The sequence below is a fragment of the Eutrigla gurnardus genome (assembly GCF_963514095.1).
Source record: "Eutrigla gurnardus genome assembly, chromosome: 11".
Taxonomy (NCBI): Eukaryota; Metazoa; Chordata; class Actinopteri; order Perciformes; family Triglidae; genus Eutrigla; species Eutrigla gurnardus.
The window spans coordinates 11,925,034-11,942,435 of NC_139925.1; the positions used below are offsets into that span (position 1 = coordinate 11,925,034).

Sequence of the window (17,402 nt, forward strand, 5' to 3'; positions counted from 1 at the left end):
ATCTCTTGGGTGGCGTGTGGAGGTCGGGGAACAGTGCCTGAGGTGAGAATTTTCAAAAGAGGATAGGAGAGTGTGCTCCAATTATCGGGTTATCACACTGCTCAAGTATGCTGCCGACTGATTGTCGAACCTCAGATCCAGGAGGATAAATGTGGATTTGATCTTTATCCTGGCTGGGTCATGGAGTACTTCAGGAATATTGTGTACCGAGGACAATGCCATGACCCAGCCAGTTTTATATAACTAATAATTGGGAGTTGTGTCCTTGCAATAAAGTTTGTTTATCAGGTATTTTGGATTGGACAAGTATACTACAAAGACTTACAAAAGCTTACAAACTGAGTCATATCTGTCATATCGTTAGTAAATACATTGCGCTCCACTCTGCACTCACTTGATGCATCTGGTTATCCTCAGAATGAATCACGTGTTGGTAGTAAAACATTTTTACTATTATTATTATTTACCATATTTTTCATAAAGTGAGTGGTTGGTTTTCTCGAATTGACCTGAAGTTACAGCTTGATGGATGGATGTCGTGATATTATTGGTTGAAATTGGTTGGTAGCTTAATGCTTAATATAAGCATGTGTCATGTTTTGTACGTTAGATTTTAAGTTAAAATATGAAGAAATGTATTATTTTGTATTGTTAAATAGGTGCACAATTCAACCAGGGGTGTGACCTAAAAGGGTTAGAAGGGCGCTTTTTTTTCATTTCAGCTCGACTTGAAGAGTAAAAATAGGGAAGGAGTTGCATCACAAGGTTTGACATCACTACGGTATTGAACGGTAGTGGTTTTCAATTATAAATTTGCAGTCAGGAAGTGATGTTTGTATTCAGGTTATTTTGGGAATTCCATGGAGGCAAATTAGCAGCCTGCTAAAGTGATGGAAAGGAGTTGATGGTTTCACTCAGGCTGAAATTAGCCCGATTTCCAAGAATGGTAGGGTGTAATTTTATGCATTGACAAATTACGCTCAGGGCCCCATATAAGTGTTGCATGTGCATACATATGACATGCACCTCGCCCGGTATGAAAGGGAATTAAAAATCACTTCATGCTTCTCCAGAGGAAGAGATTGCTGCAATACCATTTGGGATCCCTGTTTACTGAATGACACAGCTGCAGCTTTTTTCCCCCCTTTGTCTCTCAGCCTCTACTTTTCTTTGGCAGACATGCATAAACAGACAGATGTTTTTCCTGTCAAATTATATCAAAGTAATTAACCGTTTGGAGTGCTAAGATGGCAGTGATTTTACATCCCTCCTCGTTTGGTAGCTGTAATGCAAAGATTTTTTCTTTTTGCAACGCGGGCTGCACAGTGGGCCCCTTGACAGCTGGTGCACATTTGTAACTACCGGTTTGTGTTTATGAGTTTGTGCCTAAGTTGGAAACGTATATGGGTTTTCTGAGACAAATACGCCCTAGACTTACAATTTGACTCTATGACTCTATAAATGTGCTTTCACAACTTCACTACTTCACTAGTCAGGTCAGGTATCAGACAGCAATGCTGCGCTACAGAGGCCCCATAGTATGCACAAGGCCCTGATGGAGAAGAGTGCAGGCTACTGGATGTTATTTTAGCTTTCATTATATATTTATTGAGCCATTCACCCTAGATGTTGTATTTTTTAATCTGTGGAGGGGGAAGGACACATCTAAAAGAGCCACACATTAAGTGGTCGGCGAAGCAGATAAAACAAAAGAGAAAAATATAATCCATATACTGTTTTTGTCCTCCTTGATAACTCTAATTGCTGCATTTATTTACCGTTTATATATTTTCTCATTTTTTATTCCAGTGCGTGCATGCTAATGAAAACGGATATTATGCACGCATATATGCGATGCAAAAAGCTGTAAGCTCTATCTGTTGTCCATTAATTTCGGTTACATTTTCATAATGTAAACAGTGTGATAATTTTGCATATAGGGCAGCGAATTAAGAGGCTCTTAGAGGTCCTGCAGATATGCTCGCCTCAGAATGTTGTTTGCTCAAATGCCTGTAAAAATGTAAGGTTGTTAGAAGAAATGTTCTTGGACTTTAAGATTGTTATCATTATCAGGAAACTAGGCCATGAGCTCCTAATTTATCTCATTTGAGACTCTATGCACCTGAATCGCAACGGCTGATCTTGTTTGGTCTTCAAACTTTTTGAACATCCAAAACGCGAAACTTCACAGGATCTCGGCCAGCAAGCTGTCACATCTGGACTCCGCCATGTGCTTTAAAAGTCATCAGTAGGATGTTAAAATCACTTCTAAAATGAATTAGTAGCCAGTGAAGTGATGCCAGGCTCTCATTTTAGTGCCAAAATGAAACTTTTTTTTTTTTTTTTACAATAATCCAAAGGGGACATTACAAAGACAGTATGCTTGTTTTGATGAGGAATCCACTTAAGAGTTATGAGGGTGAATAAGATGTTAACGAGGCCGTTTGAAAATATGGAATGAAAACAGAGGGTTCCCTGCAGAGATGTTCCGAAATGACCTAAACATACAGTCAGTCAGACCTACACCAAAGGTTTTGCCAACAAGTTAAAAACAGTAAAGTGCTGTGTTAGTAATGGCCACCCAGCAATTGCTAAATCTACTGAACAATAAAAAAAGCAACTGTAGGATCACTAAACTCCTGTTGAGGAGAGCTTTACTACTCAGTGAGTGAACTGTAATTCATGTTGAGCTATCTGTGTACAATCATTTCAAGCATTTTCTCACAAAATTAAACACAACATCTACACTTTTGCTTGTTATCTACCTTAATTTGAAGGAGAGGGATCAAATGATGTCACCTTTATGAGAGAGAGAGAGAGAGAGAGAGAGAGAGAGAGAGAGAGAGAGAGAGAGAGAGAGAGAGAGAGAGAGAGAGAGAGAGAGAGAGAGAGAGAGAGAGAGGAATTACATGCAACAAAGGTCCCACGGCCAGAATCAAACCACTAATTTATTCGCTTCCTTGTGGCGCCCTGAACCTTTTATGAATTAAGATCATGGATTAAGCTTGAAGCACACATCTTACAGGACTCTGTCCTCTAACCTTTTTTTTTTTTTCTACTAAATCTGGAGCGCTATCAGAAACCGGCCTCCACACTTATCTGGTGCCATAATCTACGGATGCCAGCATTATTGATATTTGGGATAAAAGTCAGCCCTCTGTTGTCTCTATGGGGTTATTCCACTGTGAAGGCCAGATCAGAGGCACCCCTGACCAGAAATGAACCCGAGTGTTTATTTATAATGAAGCCCATATTTAGCAGTGGAACTCTTCGTTGCACTTGTTTGTATATAGATCTGACAGATAGTCTTCTTGACTGATGAGGACAACGATTTTGCTGCATGACTGAGATTGAGAGGGCCCAGAACTGTGGGAGGATTGGCTGTCACTGCAAAAAAAAAAAAGGGGGGGGGGGGGGAGTGAAGTGAAGTTCAATTAACTTGAAAAAGAAAGGAGGCTCTCCGTGCCCTCCCTTGTAATATCATTAGTGTTGTAATTTACGACCCGGGAGTTTGGAAAAGATGTAGCTCACCACTCAAGTTAGTGAGGCACATATATTTATGAAAAGTTGTGTTTTAGATTAATGAACCAAGCGAAGGGGGGGTCTTTTGACTTTTAAATTAAATTTTTCAAAGATCCATTTTTCAGATGAAGTTCAGCCCAAGTAAGACAGATAATCATAGTTCCTCGTGATTACATCACACGGATGCATCACGCCCCGGCTGCTGCAAACACGGAGTGCGCTCGTTAATAGTAGCATGAGAATGCAGACGTGTGGGTATTATAATTACGACGCGAAAGCTGAAAGGCAAGCGTCCGTCACAGATCCATCTGTGCTCGTCGTCAGGTATCCGAGAGTCTTGAGTACCTGCAAAATGGATGAGCCTGCTTTATGATATGAAGAAAGTCAAGATGTTATGGGCTGTGATTAAAAAAGAAAAACTAAAAAAAAACACACACACATTAAAATGCCATCACCCTTTTAGGTTTTACAGCTGGCATGTCAAGTACTTTTAGTCGCCACCGTATTTGATCATCTATGGTTGTTTACCAGCTAGAAACGCAATGTCATTTTCGATTATGTGTGTGTGAGTGTGAAAATAATTAAGGTCATTCTGGAGAGAAAAAAATACAGCAATGAATGATTAAGAACTCAGTACAACCCATGTGTATTTTATCCCCGGCAGCTGTGATTTTGCTCACATGGTTCAGCCTGTCATGGTGATGTGCCTCCTAATGCCTGTAAGCTTTCTATTCTACTCGACGGTGTATTCAAATGAGTATATATCTACATGACACGGATCGTTTTCTAGGGTTGTAAATGAATGTGTGTTATCTGAGTGAACTTATTGCGATAAAACATGGTATTGTGTGTTTGGATGCTTATTGTTTTGTTGGCATTGATAGTAATTGAAACATGTTTCATGTTGGCATGGAAAGACCCTGTGTGTTTTGGTTGGGTAGGTGATATGCATCATATGTTTTAACTGTCTGGCTGGAAATCAAATATGTAACAATATGATACTCAATTCAAAACTTAATTGATTCAATATGTTTTATTTTATTTTTTTTAGTATGACTAATATAAATCTATAATTTGTCAAACCAAGATATTTTTATGGGAGATAATTGTAAATGGCTGCAGATTAGGTATATTTTAGAAAACTTTTTTGTTACTTTATATACTGTATCTTATTTTTTATACTTTTCCAGCAAGTTTTTTACTTTTACATAAGTATGGATTTTAATTCCTTTTTGAATCACTGATCTCTATTAAAATGTATCACCACTTCTCCTCCTGGATTGGTCTTTTTTTCCCTCAGTGAACCAGCAGTTATTTCTTAAATCCACTAAATTTGGAATAAATCAAACAATCCTCAGATTTAACAGGCTTTGGGAGCTTTATCCCAGAGGACTGCTGTGGCAAAGTTTAATCAGTCACTGATTAAAAGCCGTGGAATATAAACCAGAAAGTGTTGGTGCCCTCGAAGATGATAATTATCAATTTTAGAGATGTGCATACATATTATACAAGAAAAGTCCACATATATCGGAGGCATTATTCCCTTCTTTCTTCTCTGGCTGTTGAGTGTGAATGTAGGATTACAATTTGAAAAGCACATTAGTTTTGTTTTTGTTTTTTTAGAAATGGTATAAGATAATCATGCTATTGTTTTAGATATTATAAAACCTTAATTCAAATAAGCTTCATGGGGACATAATTCAACAAAACTGTGCTCCTTTATTTAAAATTTCTTGTCATTTAAACTGATCACTTGAAGTAATATGATCGTTATCACTGAGTGCTTTTCACTGCTCATTTTCAACAGCAAGCATTCTGTCAGTGGTGAACACAGACCGATGTCATGTTTCATGTCTTTTCCACCACCAACCTGATTTAATAAAAACCTGGCCTTCAACATGAGGGCCCTTTAGTGATTGAAGATTGCTCTGCCTTTGCAGGTACAGTGTTGGTGGATAACATGCAGATAAATGGCCGCGCACAAGACCCGGGCAGGACGATCTCGCTGACGTTGCTGGACAACTATGACTACTGGGTGATCCTGGAACCGACGCGTCAGAGGCTCTACCTCAACAGCACCGGCCGCCGTCTGGACAGAGACGTGAGTACGGGACTGAGGGCGGCAATCTGTTTGAGAGATCAGGGAAAGTAAAGTCTCACTTCTGCAAAGTAAATACGTTTCCATCATTTATTAATGTTATATCATCAGTGTGCTGTTTAGAGAACACTATTTCACATAAGCTAATTATAAACTATTTGTCTGGTCATATCAGGTCTTGACAAACACTGTTTCCCTGTTTATGTTAATCATAGATGAGTCAGTTTCCTCACATTTCATTTTGTGATTACTGTTTAAATATACTAATTACTCAACATTATTATAATTCATGAGGCCAGTGGGGGGGGGGCATCCAAATAATGGAAAAGTAATAAAGCATAGTCAATGTGTTTAATTTGCTATTTGGGGGGTTATGGGTATTTCTTTCACATTAACATTGACATAAATTTGAAAAGAGTTCTGAAAATCGCACAACTTCTTATGAAAGCAGCCAGTGAAGGTAAGGGGCAAGGTAACATGGGTAAACTCCCAGTTTTTTTTATCATATTCACTAAAGCCGATACTATGCTCCGATAAAAGAACATAAATCATCCGGTTTTAGAAAAAAAAGTGCGCCTGTTGTTTTTTGATTGGCACTTTTTGATTGGACAGGATGATCGACAGAGCCCGGATCATCCTGTCCAATCAGCACACAGGGCTGTGTTCGTGCACACACAGAGCCCCTCCCCCCTCGGGTCGTTCCACTATCACAAGGGGAGGCGGAGGGAAGTAGCAACAAGCTTCTAATTCCTCGTTAAAAACTGAAACGAGGAGGTCCAAAACAACCAAGGAAAAGAAAACACCGGGGGAAAATAAGGAAAAAAAGAAAGATTGCGACGGTGCCCGTGATAAAACGAGAGTCAACATCGGACCCGTGTTTCAAAGGTGGCGTGATCTAAGGGATTTCAAAGGGCACGGAGCAAGGAGCTCGGTGGTCGTGGGGGAGGAGCGTGAGAGTTGTAAACATTCAAAATCTGACAGAGTGCCCTCGATCTGCCAGACTTGTTGACTGGGACTTTAATATTATAAAAAAACATAACTATGTTGCCACAAAATCCAGCTTTCTATCAAAGGTACTCCAGCTAGCATACCCAGAATAAATGCTTATTGAGGATATTTGAATCCAGAATATGGTGTTTTACATGTGCATCACATAACCAAAATACTACTTTGTGTGGCCCTTTACTATTTTGGAATCTTTCAAAGACAGCTTTTCGACTGATGAAAGCAACTATTTCAAAGTTGATATAATTTTAAAAACTTTATAATAATCATTTTCATGGCGTTTTTTTTTTTACTGTTTAGCTCCACATACACTTGACGTAATGTAACACCGTGTTGGCGGCCATTGGTTTCAGTCTAGCATGATAATTCCTCACCTCATGCAAAATATAGTAAGTGCATGAATAAATCCAGACACTGTGTCTGTATGTAATAGGGTCAGTTCAGTTCTCCAGGGTACCCAGCAAACCTGCGGCGATTACAGATCAGTTTAAATGATACAGTATAGGAGTAGAGGAGCGGGGTTCACCCGGGTGTTAAGTGCTGTGGCCGCCGTGGGAAAGGAGCTGTTTTTGAAGTGTGTGTTGCTTGTGTTATATGGACTATGAGGATGGAGTTGCACAGCGAAGCTACTAATGGGAATATCTCGGCAGAAGCAGCCAATTAGCAGGAGGAATGACAACAGCGGAGGAGTACACGGGAGTCAAACCTTTTGCAAGTGAGCGAGAGAGAGTGGGAGAGAGAGGTGGAGGGAGAAGCGAAGCAGGCAGTGTTACACCATTACTGCTTCTAAATTCAGATGATGTCTGACAAGTCGTGGCGGCAGTGAGACGAGCTGCTGCTGTCCAATGTACATTATAAACAGAACATGGCACAAGGCTCGCAGCTCTCCCTTTGATCGGACATTTTAATTATTTATTCCATGCAGTATTAAACAATTTGAAACTCAGGCTGCACAGTCCAATTTAAAATAATAATAATAATAATAATAATAATAATAATAATACAAAACTTACTTTTACAGAAATGCAATGGTAAATTGGAGAAATTGGTTCAACCCTGGTGAATGCTGGTAAAAACCCAAACCCTCTCTTTTCTCCTTTGTATCACTTTGACAATGTTTTTATGTATTGATTGTGTGCTGTACTGGTTAGGTGTCTTGTTTACTGGAAGTATTTGAAACCAGTGAAGGTCAGTGCAGCTTTTATGTTATCATTTCTGACTGAGTACACATATTTTTATCTTCCCAAGGGCTTAAGTACGATTATAACGATGTTTGTTGTACTCATACAGTAGATGACCCGGTCTTCTTTTTCCCTCTCCCAGCCCCCTCATCTCATCACCACCATCGTGGTTCAGATCCAGTGCACCAACGAGCTGGTTGGCACCGTCATTCTGCACGAGGTACGGATTGTCGTGAGGGACAAGAACGACAACACCCCTCGCTTTCAGCAGCCGCGCTACTACGTTGCCGTAAACGAGGTGAGGGAATGACTCCTGTTCCGGGTTTGTAACATGTGGAGAATTTAAATTTTGATTTGACACATTTTTTTTTTTTTTTTGGGGCTTTTGAAAAATGAGGCAATCTCGGTGAAAATTGGCGCAGGCTATTTATTGCTTTCAGCCCATTCATCTCTGTGTCGCCAGGGTTGGAGCCGCAAAACGATGGCAGTGGCATGCATGTCTGTCTGCCACAGAATCTTTTTTGTGCTAGCACTGTGGTCAGAAACGTCTAAAATGTTCAAATCACACACCCTTGACTGTAGACATAGTCCTGAAGAGTCAAATACATTTTTCCCTGCTGCTATACATTGTTTCAGTTGTGATATTTGAAATCATAGCAACTTCAATATTTTACTATTTCAATTCTGTTCTGTGGCTTTAAAAACCATTGTTACTTCCCTGTCACACACAATATTTATTTTTTTTATTTGGAGAGGACAATGCATATTGATGAACACTTGGTGCAAATACATCACTTCGTGTAAATATGCCGGATTTAGCTAGAAGCTAATTTCCATTCGCAGTTTTCTTCATATCATATCATTTTATCTCACATTTGTCCATTTTAAATAGTATGCATTCCTGCAAACTGGCAGGTCAGGAAAGCATCCAGACCTTCAGCCTGCTCTGAATTCATCTATGTATAGTACGTCCTGAGATCACCGCGGCAACCTTTAACCGCCAAAACAAACCTGTATCACCTGCAATAATTCAAACCGATTCATCTAATCATCTGGCTTAACAGTCACGTGTTTTGAAATGCAGAAATAATTCCCCGCCGGGATCTCGACAGCCGTGTCATTCATCTCCCTTGTTCACACTATGTGTACATTGCATTAGCAGAATTCCTGACACGGCGTGTTGTCCTCGCCGTATGCAGTCGCCCTGTCAGTATAGTGAGTCATTCTACATTCAACTGCTCCCTGCCTGGTCCTCTGGACGTTGCTAAGGCCTCTGGGGAACAGCGGTGGTTCTCATACTTACTTTTTTGTTACTCTGTCAGCCTTCAGACTGCTGCTGACTACAACATTTCCACTCTTTTTTGATATATATATATTTTTTTCTTTTTTGTGTACTAATGGGGCTGGAGTGGCTGTATGCATGGCTGGCTCTCTGCTGTAAGTAGATGTTGTACTCGCAAGGGGCTGTTTGCGCTGTTGGCTTTCCTTTATGCCCACTCTCGTATTTCTTTCTCCAGCTCACTCCAGTCGGAACGACCATTTTCACGGGCTTCTCAGGAAACAACGGAGCGACGGACATTGACGACGGGCCCAATGGACATATAGAATACGGGATCCTTTACAACCCCAATGACCCGGTATATGGACAAGTCACGCCATGATAAATACCCTCTACACCATTGTAAATTTCTCCAACAGTCATGACTTATTGCCCTCATCCACCCTTTTTTCTGTCTTATCATATCCACGATCTGTTTTTTCTTTCAGGCATCTAACAGGACGGTGAGTGTCGCAAACACTCTTTCAGGACACATCATTCTGGCAGAGAGGCTAAACTACGAGGAGAGAACTCGCTACCTGGTCCTGGTCCAAGCCAACGTGAGTCACTTATTTGTGTGTTAAGATCAGTAAGTGTTCAATGTCAGCAGATTAAAAAAATAGGCCCCTGATTTGTTTGAGGGATTTGTACCTCAACACCACTAAGCTGATATCTCAAAGTGTGCTTTGTATTCAATAGCTGCTGCTGCATTCGCATATTTTCATTTGGAGTGTGGGATCGGAGCACTTAAGGTCCTGTTTCTTTCAGTGTTAGTTCAGATCGTTGGGTTATTTCAGGGAGTGTTTTGAACATGAAGTCAATAGTCTGCTGCTTCAATGAGTTCAAGTCTGCATCATTTCTCTCCTTGAGTGCAGTTTTAAGGCACGACCTGGCGTACGTTGTGGTCATCATTTAGCGAATGGCTCTTTTTATTTTCAGTTTTACAAAAAGGAAAAAGGGATCGTTGTTTTCTCTTTAGAGATTTCTCCGTTGACATCGCACAAACAAGCTCTTTAACTCCCATTTAACTCTATACCAATTCAGATATTGCTCACGGTCAGCAATATCAAGCGGAGATGATTGAACCCTCCAGGGTTCCATTACTACTTTTTTTTTTCTTTCATTAAAAGTGATTGAAGCTTTCTTTGAGACATTCTGAGATAACTGTCTGTACTTACCAGAGCATAGCAGAGCAGCTTTGCAAATCAGAATTAATTATGGATGCATAATTATGAGTTCTACTTGAGGAAGGGACTTTTCCTTCACAGTGCGACGGGGCAGCATGACAGAGATAATATTGTAAAAACAAGAAATCCTAATGATGTTGGTGTGAGCTACCACAAAGCCACTGGCCAAGAATTTGTCTTCAATTACGCGACACCAACGCTGGCATTTAAGACTTCCCCGTTCTTTTATGAACAGCGCTGGGTGCTTTCAGAGCCTGATTGATGCTTTTCTTTAACAAAAAAAGATTATCATAATTCACATCATCATAATCACTTCCCGGTAGCTGATTGCATAATTACTTACCATAACAAGCACTGGTGTAATATTCCACTCCATACTATAAACTGGAAGTACTGCAGGGCGGATAAACACTTAGCAGTTAACCTCCTATTCTCCCCGTTTCCTGCACGGGGGAGCAAAAAAAAAAAAAACCTCAACCCTTCACTCTGGCAAAAAGTCCTCGAGGGAGACTTTTTTGTATTTTCTCTGGCAAAAAGACGTCAGAGCAGAGAAAGAAAGAAGACATGGTATCTACTAGAACTCTGTCCTGCTTATGTCAAGAGTTCAATTACGCTAACAGCGCAGCTCTTTGAAGTGCCGTGTTGCTCACTGCTCAGGTTGCTACTCTGGGAAGCAACAGCTACCACGAGGGAAGGTCTCCTCAGGATAGCTGCTAGAAACATATGTTTTATTGCCAAGAATGATTTCCTCGAGAAGAAAAGGTTAATTAGAATATAGAGTACTGTGTGTTTTGTTGGGCATATTTTTTTTTCTTTTGGCATTATAACACATCTCTTCCATTCAAAATAGATACGAGTTTGTTATGCAGTAAATTAGGCGGTTCAGTGAATGCTTGTGGTTTAAACAATAGGTATTTGTTCATCTCCCAGGACCGCGCCCCGTACCCCCCCAACAGGCGGACAGCTACCACGACTCTGACGGTGGACGTTCTGGACGGAGACGACCTGGGTCCCATGTTCCTGCCTTGCGTCTTGGTGAACAACACCCACGACTGCAACCCCCTCACCTACCGTGTTGCCATCCCTGAATTCACTGAACCGGTAAGCGTCAGGCAGACAGGCAGACTGCAAACACCTCACTGTTCCGCAAGGTCATTTTCACAGAACCCCACCTGATAATAGTATGTGCATATTTGTATTTTCAGGCATGCAGGTTGTGTCTTCATCCTGTGTTACATTTTTGCCACATAATCCAGATATTTGTGATACAGTTGTGCCCCGTATGGACATTCCTGCCCAGTCTGCACTATTCCAGAGCTGTTAAATAGCCTAATTGTCCGCTTGCGCCTCATTTTCGCCTCCACACCTGGAGGCAGAGCAGGCTTTGCCATTCTGTCTCAGCATGGAAATTCCAGGGGCATTTTCTGGTCTGTTGGACTAGCAATTAGAGCTGAAGGCTGAGTTGACCTGGGAGGACAGCCAAACATGACCGGAATTTGCAGAAGCAAAGAAAAAATAGAGGTTGGGATGAGATAAAGCGTCTGACGTTGTGCACAAATAGATATTTTGTGTATGTCTAAATATTTTATCTATGTCTATAGACGTCTCTATCTACTGTGTCTCCCTGTGCATGAAAGATCTGAACTGAAATTCGTCTTAAATTCATCTTGGCGGTTTCAATTGCATCACATGATCTTCATCAGTCCGATCATGAGTCCGATCAGTTGCCATGGAACTGTAGATCTATCAACTGATTCAGAGGACCTCTAGTCCTTCTCGTGAGTTGAGTTTGACAGTTTTATTCTTGAACTTGGAAACAGCAATTGACAAAACAATCTCAACTCAAAAGATTACTCGCTCGCTTGTTCTGCGGCTTTCAACGGAACAGAGTCCTCATCAGCAGTCCGGGCTAGGCTGGAGTGGACTGGATTGAACTGTATTGAATAGAATTGGATTGGACTGGAGAAGTCGGGATTGGGTTTGATTGGATTTACCGGACCGGATTGAGGTTGGCATCGCGGCGTCCTCGAGGCAGGAAGGTTTCGCGAGTTAATGTGCTGCAAAAAAAAAAAACACATTTAGTACTACTATCACATGTACAACTAACAGTATATTCCCTATATGTTGTTAATGTGAACGCATCACTGTAATGTCAGAGCATTTTAGTTTTTGTAATATATTGAATCGTTTTTGTTTTTTCTTTTTACAAATAAGCCCCAAGTGCTTTGGATTTTATTAGTTGTAGTTTGGCAATCCATTCTTTAATTTAATTAGCGCTGCTGACTGAAGTGTGATCAAACTGTAGGATTCTCTCTTAGGCAGTATTGGGAAAAACACATCATCAAGCATGGGTTAAGTGTGCTCAGTTGACATGTTTGGAACATGTTGAACTGAAATGAACTGAGACAAACACAGAAACAACACAGAAGCCTGCAATAACAACACAATGGCAGCTGTTTTGGTTGGTTGAGGAAATTAAAGGATGTAGATTGAGGCCTTGATGGGGAAAAAAAAAAGGTATACGTTCAATGTGTACTCCGTGTGTGTCCGTTTGAAGGGGAACTGCCATATTGCGTCACGGTTGTTTGTTCAGAATGTCCATTCAGAGTTTGCCCATGCAATATATAATTTATGATAAAAGGTTTGCATACTGCTCTGTCTGCAGGACCTGGGAGCCACGGCGGCACAAACCAAAGCTTTTTCATTAGTGTGAGAAAATGTTGGCCGTTCTCCCCGTCTTTCTGCTTTCCCCCCTGGAAACGCTGTATGGCTTCATCCTACCTAAGTACATTTTACATTTCCCTTAACTGTGGGAAGTTACATTACTCTCAATAGGATGTCACCGCTTTACATGCATTTTTTCTGAAATATTCCCAGTGTGTTAAGTCTTTTTCATTCATTCATTCAACATTTGTCTCCTTTTCTCCTTCTTTTACTTTACTTAAACAGTGTGCAATTAAATTTCATAAATGTTTTAGGGATGGCCTACATTAGCTTTGCAGTTTTCAGTGATTTCTGCTGCTCTCTGATTTCTCTCCATTCTGCAGTGTAACCATTATGCTAACATATCTGTCCACGGGGAGATTTGTCTTCTCATAATTGATGAATGTATTGTAATTAATCACAATGGCTAGACAGGCATTATTAAGTTGATCTGTATTTATTTTTTGCCCTGGGGGGATATAATGTGGGCTCTGGAGTCCCCCGGATAATGACTGCTGGAGGAGGGTATTATAGCTAATCATCATTGTGCAGAGCTAGGGGGATTTGATTTAACGCACCTCCAGACATTGTAAAAAGCGAGAGGGTTGGTTAGGGAGGGGTGTAAGGATTACTCCAGAGCTGAGGGATATAAATATGCCCCCTCAGGGAGGGATTCTTCCTGCCAGAGAGCTGTTAGCCATGTGCATGCCTATGCTAAGGAAGTTTAGCATGGGCCTCTCAGCATTCTCATGCATATCATATCAGCCATATTGAGGCATGTTTTCACGAGGAGGGATATTCTTAAATGTGATGTGCTAAACATATTCCCAGTTAGCCATATGTTGGTGCAGAAGTGTGGAGGTAGCTGGGCAATTAGTGCTGATGATGTCTGAGTATGCATGAGCAGGAAGGTAGCCTTCAGCAGCGCAAACAGATTATCCTTGAAAGGCGACTACATTAGGCGTATTTACAAGCAGACTGACGAGAAATAGATCTAATAACACTCGCTTATTATTTAAATATCCCAACAATGCGCTATGGATTGTTACTGTCTTACATCAGGATGTTTTTTTTCTTTAATTGGACACCAGAAATATTGTTTTTGTTTCTTTTTTATTTCAGTCTTCAAGATTGCCCAGCAGCCTCCCTCATCCCCTTTAAAAAGTAGAAAATACTTTAATAGGCCAGGAAGAGAGTCCAGGCAGCTTCTATATAGAGCTGGGGGTTTTTTTAGGGAGCCTAGTTGCAACTGATATAGAACATGTCACATAAGATTATACAGCAACACATATTGATATATAGCACCCACAATGTTTTTCAGGGCTGATGAAATTCCTTCCTAAGTGGAATTTTCCATTTCGTAAGACACAGAAATCTCTGCATAATCATGCATAAGAGAGAATATATCTGTGTATAGGCTACGGCATCGTAGTCCACATAAAATAAACAGCTTTGCGACTGATTGTCTCGCCACGGTTGTTGACCGACTCCCCCCTCCTCCCCTCGTTGCAGAGCAAACTGAACCCGCTGAATGTGACCCCTGCTATCCGGGCTGTGGACATGGACCGAAACATCCAGCCCCCGTCTGACAGACCTAGCATTCTTTACTACATTCTGGTTGGTAGGTTCATCACGTATCTTGATTGATTTTTACACATTTAATGTTCTTCGGCTCCGGTACGCATGCCGCGACTTGACTTTCTGGATGTTCATTTCGGTGTTCTTGGATGTTATCATAAAGTGCACCGAATCCAAATCTGTGAATGTTCTTCCTCTTTATTGCAGGTCATCCAGTCACACATCCAGAGTATTTCTCCCTGAACAGGACCACTGCGGAGCTGCGCGTTCTGCAGCCTATCAGCAGGGACTTGTATCAAAGGTTCACGCTCATCATCAAGGTAAGCAATAAAATCCCCAAACAGTGTTTTATATTCTCAAAGGTTACGGCCCATAGCTGCCAGTAGGACAGGACGCTGATTACTCAGCTTACCGGACACAAACGCATTATTTGAAGCCTGACAGAATGGATTTTGCTGTAATATGGTGACGTCACAAGAATCCTGCTGCCGTGCGAGGTGAGATATGAATGATCCCTACATTTACCGAACCAGATGGAGCTTGACTGATCAGGGTTCGGCCTGAGGTAACATATTGATTATCCTTGGGGCCTCTGCATCAGGGGCGCAACATTTTATGAAGCATCTCTATTTTTGTATGCATATTTTTAATGTGCTTGTGCCACATCAAGTTTAACCCTCTCTACCGAGATAACCCCACTTCCGAAGGCCATTAACTTTATCTTTAGCTGCTTTGGAGATGGTGGTGGGGGGGGTGTTGAAAAAGATGTTATGATTTATGGACTTAGCAGGAGGATAGGCTGCTGCACTCGCATGAATCCTAATTTAAAGCGGAGTCAGGGATTGCCTCGTCCTTGCTGGTGCAGAGCAGCAGTGCAGATGAACTTTCCATCCAGCCATCACTAACCTCTAGACACCTCTGAGCGCTGTGTAACCTGCTGTTTACCAGGATATCTGGGGAGCATGGAGATGAGAGGGAGAGCTGATTTCCACACAGACGAAGACGTTGGGGGGGGGGGAATTGATATGTGAGAGGCATTTTGCGTATCTCCGGGAGGACTATGCACAGCTAGGGGAGAGGCAGACGGTTTAAAGGGGGGAAGCAGGAAAGCATAGAGATGGATAGAGGGATGTGTGTGGAGGATGGTTATGTAGGATCCTTATCTACCTGAGTCATAGGGAGGGGGAGGAACCGTTGCTCAAGGACTCCGAGGGGCAGGGAAGTGAGAATGAGACTCGAGAGTGCTGTGATGCAGGGAAGCTTGTGGTGTACAAAGATAATTCTTTAGGGGATTTAAAAACTACATCTTCTCAAACCTATTCTAGAAATACACATCTGTTTTTCTTCAAATGTCATGATTGATCCTGATGGAGCCATATCCGCCAGGGTAACTGGGACGAAATGAAGACGAGTGGCAAAGGCAGGTGGTGAAATAGTCTGCTTAAATAGCGAGAAGAAAGCAAGGCGATCTGGTTTGACACTCTTAAGGATGATGGAGTCACAATCAAGGCAGATAAACAGGGACTCTCTGGGAGCGGCGAATCTCCTGCAGGCCCGTGTTGTGTAGCGGCGGAGCGCAGGTCATTTAGCAAAGCCTCCCTGAAATAGGGACACGGCTAAAGAGCCAAATCACCGGGGAACACTGGGATCCTACATCCTGCCCTTTCTCTCTCAGACAAAAAAATGTGTGTGTAGGAATGTCAAGAACACACATTCACTTTGTCTGTCAGTGACACCAGGTTTCCCTTGGGTGTTTGTGTGAGCAGATTGGATCTTTGGGTCAGCGCGGTGTGGGAGTTCTTTAATATCACTTGGATAAGAGGAGAAGGTAGAAGATGTTTGGGAAAGATAGTTGGACATAGCTCTGTGATGCCAATGAAAAATAGGAACCGGAGTAAAAACTCAACTTGATCTGCCAAAACTGCATGTAACAGGGCTCTGAAGAAACTACAGTGGGTTTTTTTTTCTCTTTTCTTTTTTGGTCCCAGCACTTAACCGCGTAGCAGTCGAACTAAATTCTCCCGTTGCAATTGGCACTCTGCAACACAAGCCCAGTAAAATTGAGCTAATGTGCAGAATTAGTTCCAGGTCATGGCTTAAACTGATGTCGCTTCACTCCCTCTCTCCATCTGTATTTTCAAAGGGGGGGGGGGATTGCGGTGACAATCAGACCAGACCAAATTCACTTGGTCTGGTCTCACAGGACACGACTCAGCCTCAGCAACAGCCTCTAAAGGGTTGTTTTTTTCACATTTTGATTTGTGGTCATGTACGGTGCTACTTAAACAGTCATGTCACCCACCAACTGTGCTGGAAAATCAAGGGCATGAAGTGTTTACATTCTGGTGATTGTGCCGTACACTTCGGTCCGTGCCTGTGACACCAATACCAACCAGTGTTGGTCGTATTTGCTGAAGCAGTTTTTGAGACTGTTCAGCTCTGGGGAGGTTACGTGCAAGCCATCTTGTAACATTCAGTACCCTGCAGGTTGCAGTGTTTTGTAATATTTTATATGTTACGTGTATTGATTTCATGTATTTTTTTTTGGTTTACTCAAGAACTGACCATTACCTGATTCAGCAATCACAATCCCACCTTGAGTTGTGTTGCATGTCAGTTTTTTGGAGAATGATATTAATGTGCCAAAAATACTTTTTTTTAATCACATCAGACAGTTCTGTGGTTCATTCGAGCTTTCAGGCGAAACAGCGACAGCGTACAGGAACTCACAGGATTCAGCTCAGGGGGGGGTTTTCCACAATCATTAATGGAGAAAGATCCCTCTGGAAACAAGTGCTAGTACCCTCGTT

The 17,402-nt window shown here is 41.6% G+C and overlaps 1 protein-coding gene across 1 annotated transcript in view; it reads left to right on the forward strand.

The window, feature by feature from the left end:
• Nucleotides 1–17,402, forward strand: part of LOC311021239 (protocadherin-15-like) — a 180,109-nt gene that overhangs the window by 83,013 nt on the left and 79,694 nt on the right. Inside the window, exons 6-12 of the mRNA XM_084021693.1 lie at nucleotides 5,463–5,623; nucleotides 7,949–8,104; nucleotides 9,324–9,443; nucleotides 9,574–9,684; nucleotides 11,242–11,412; nucleotides 14,527–14,635; nucleotides 14,800–14,912. Of these exons, the coding sequence (XP_083877819.1) occupies nucleotides 5,463–5,623; nucleotides 7,949–8,104; nucleotides 9,324–9,443; nucleotides 9,574–9,684; nucleotides 11,242–11,412; nucleotides 14,527–14,635; nucleotides 14,800–14,912 (941 nt within the window). The remainder of the gene's footprint in view (nucleotides 1–5,462; nucleotides 5,624–7,948; nucleotides 8,105–9,323; nucleotides 9,444–9,573; nucleotides 9,685–11,241; nucleotides 11,413–14,526; nucleotides 14,636–14,799; nucleotides 14,913–17,402) is intronic.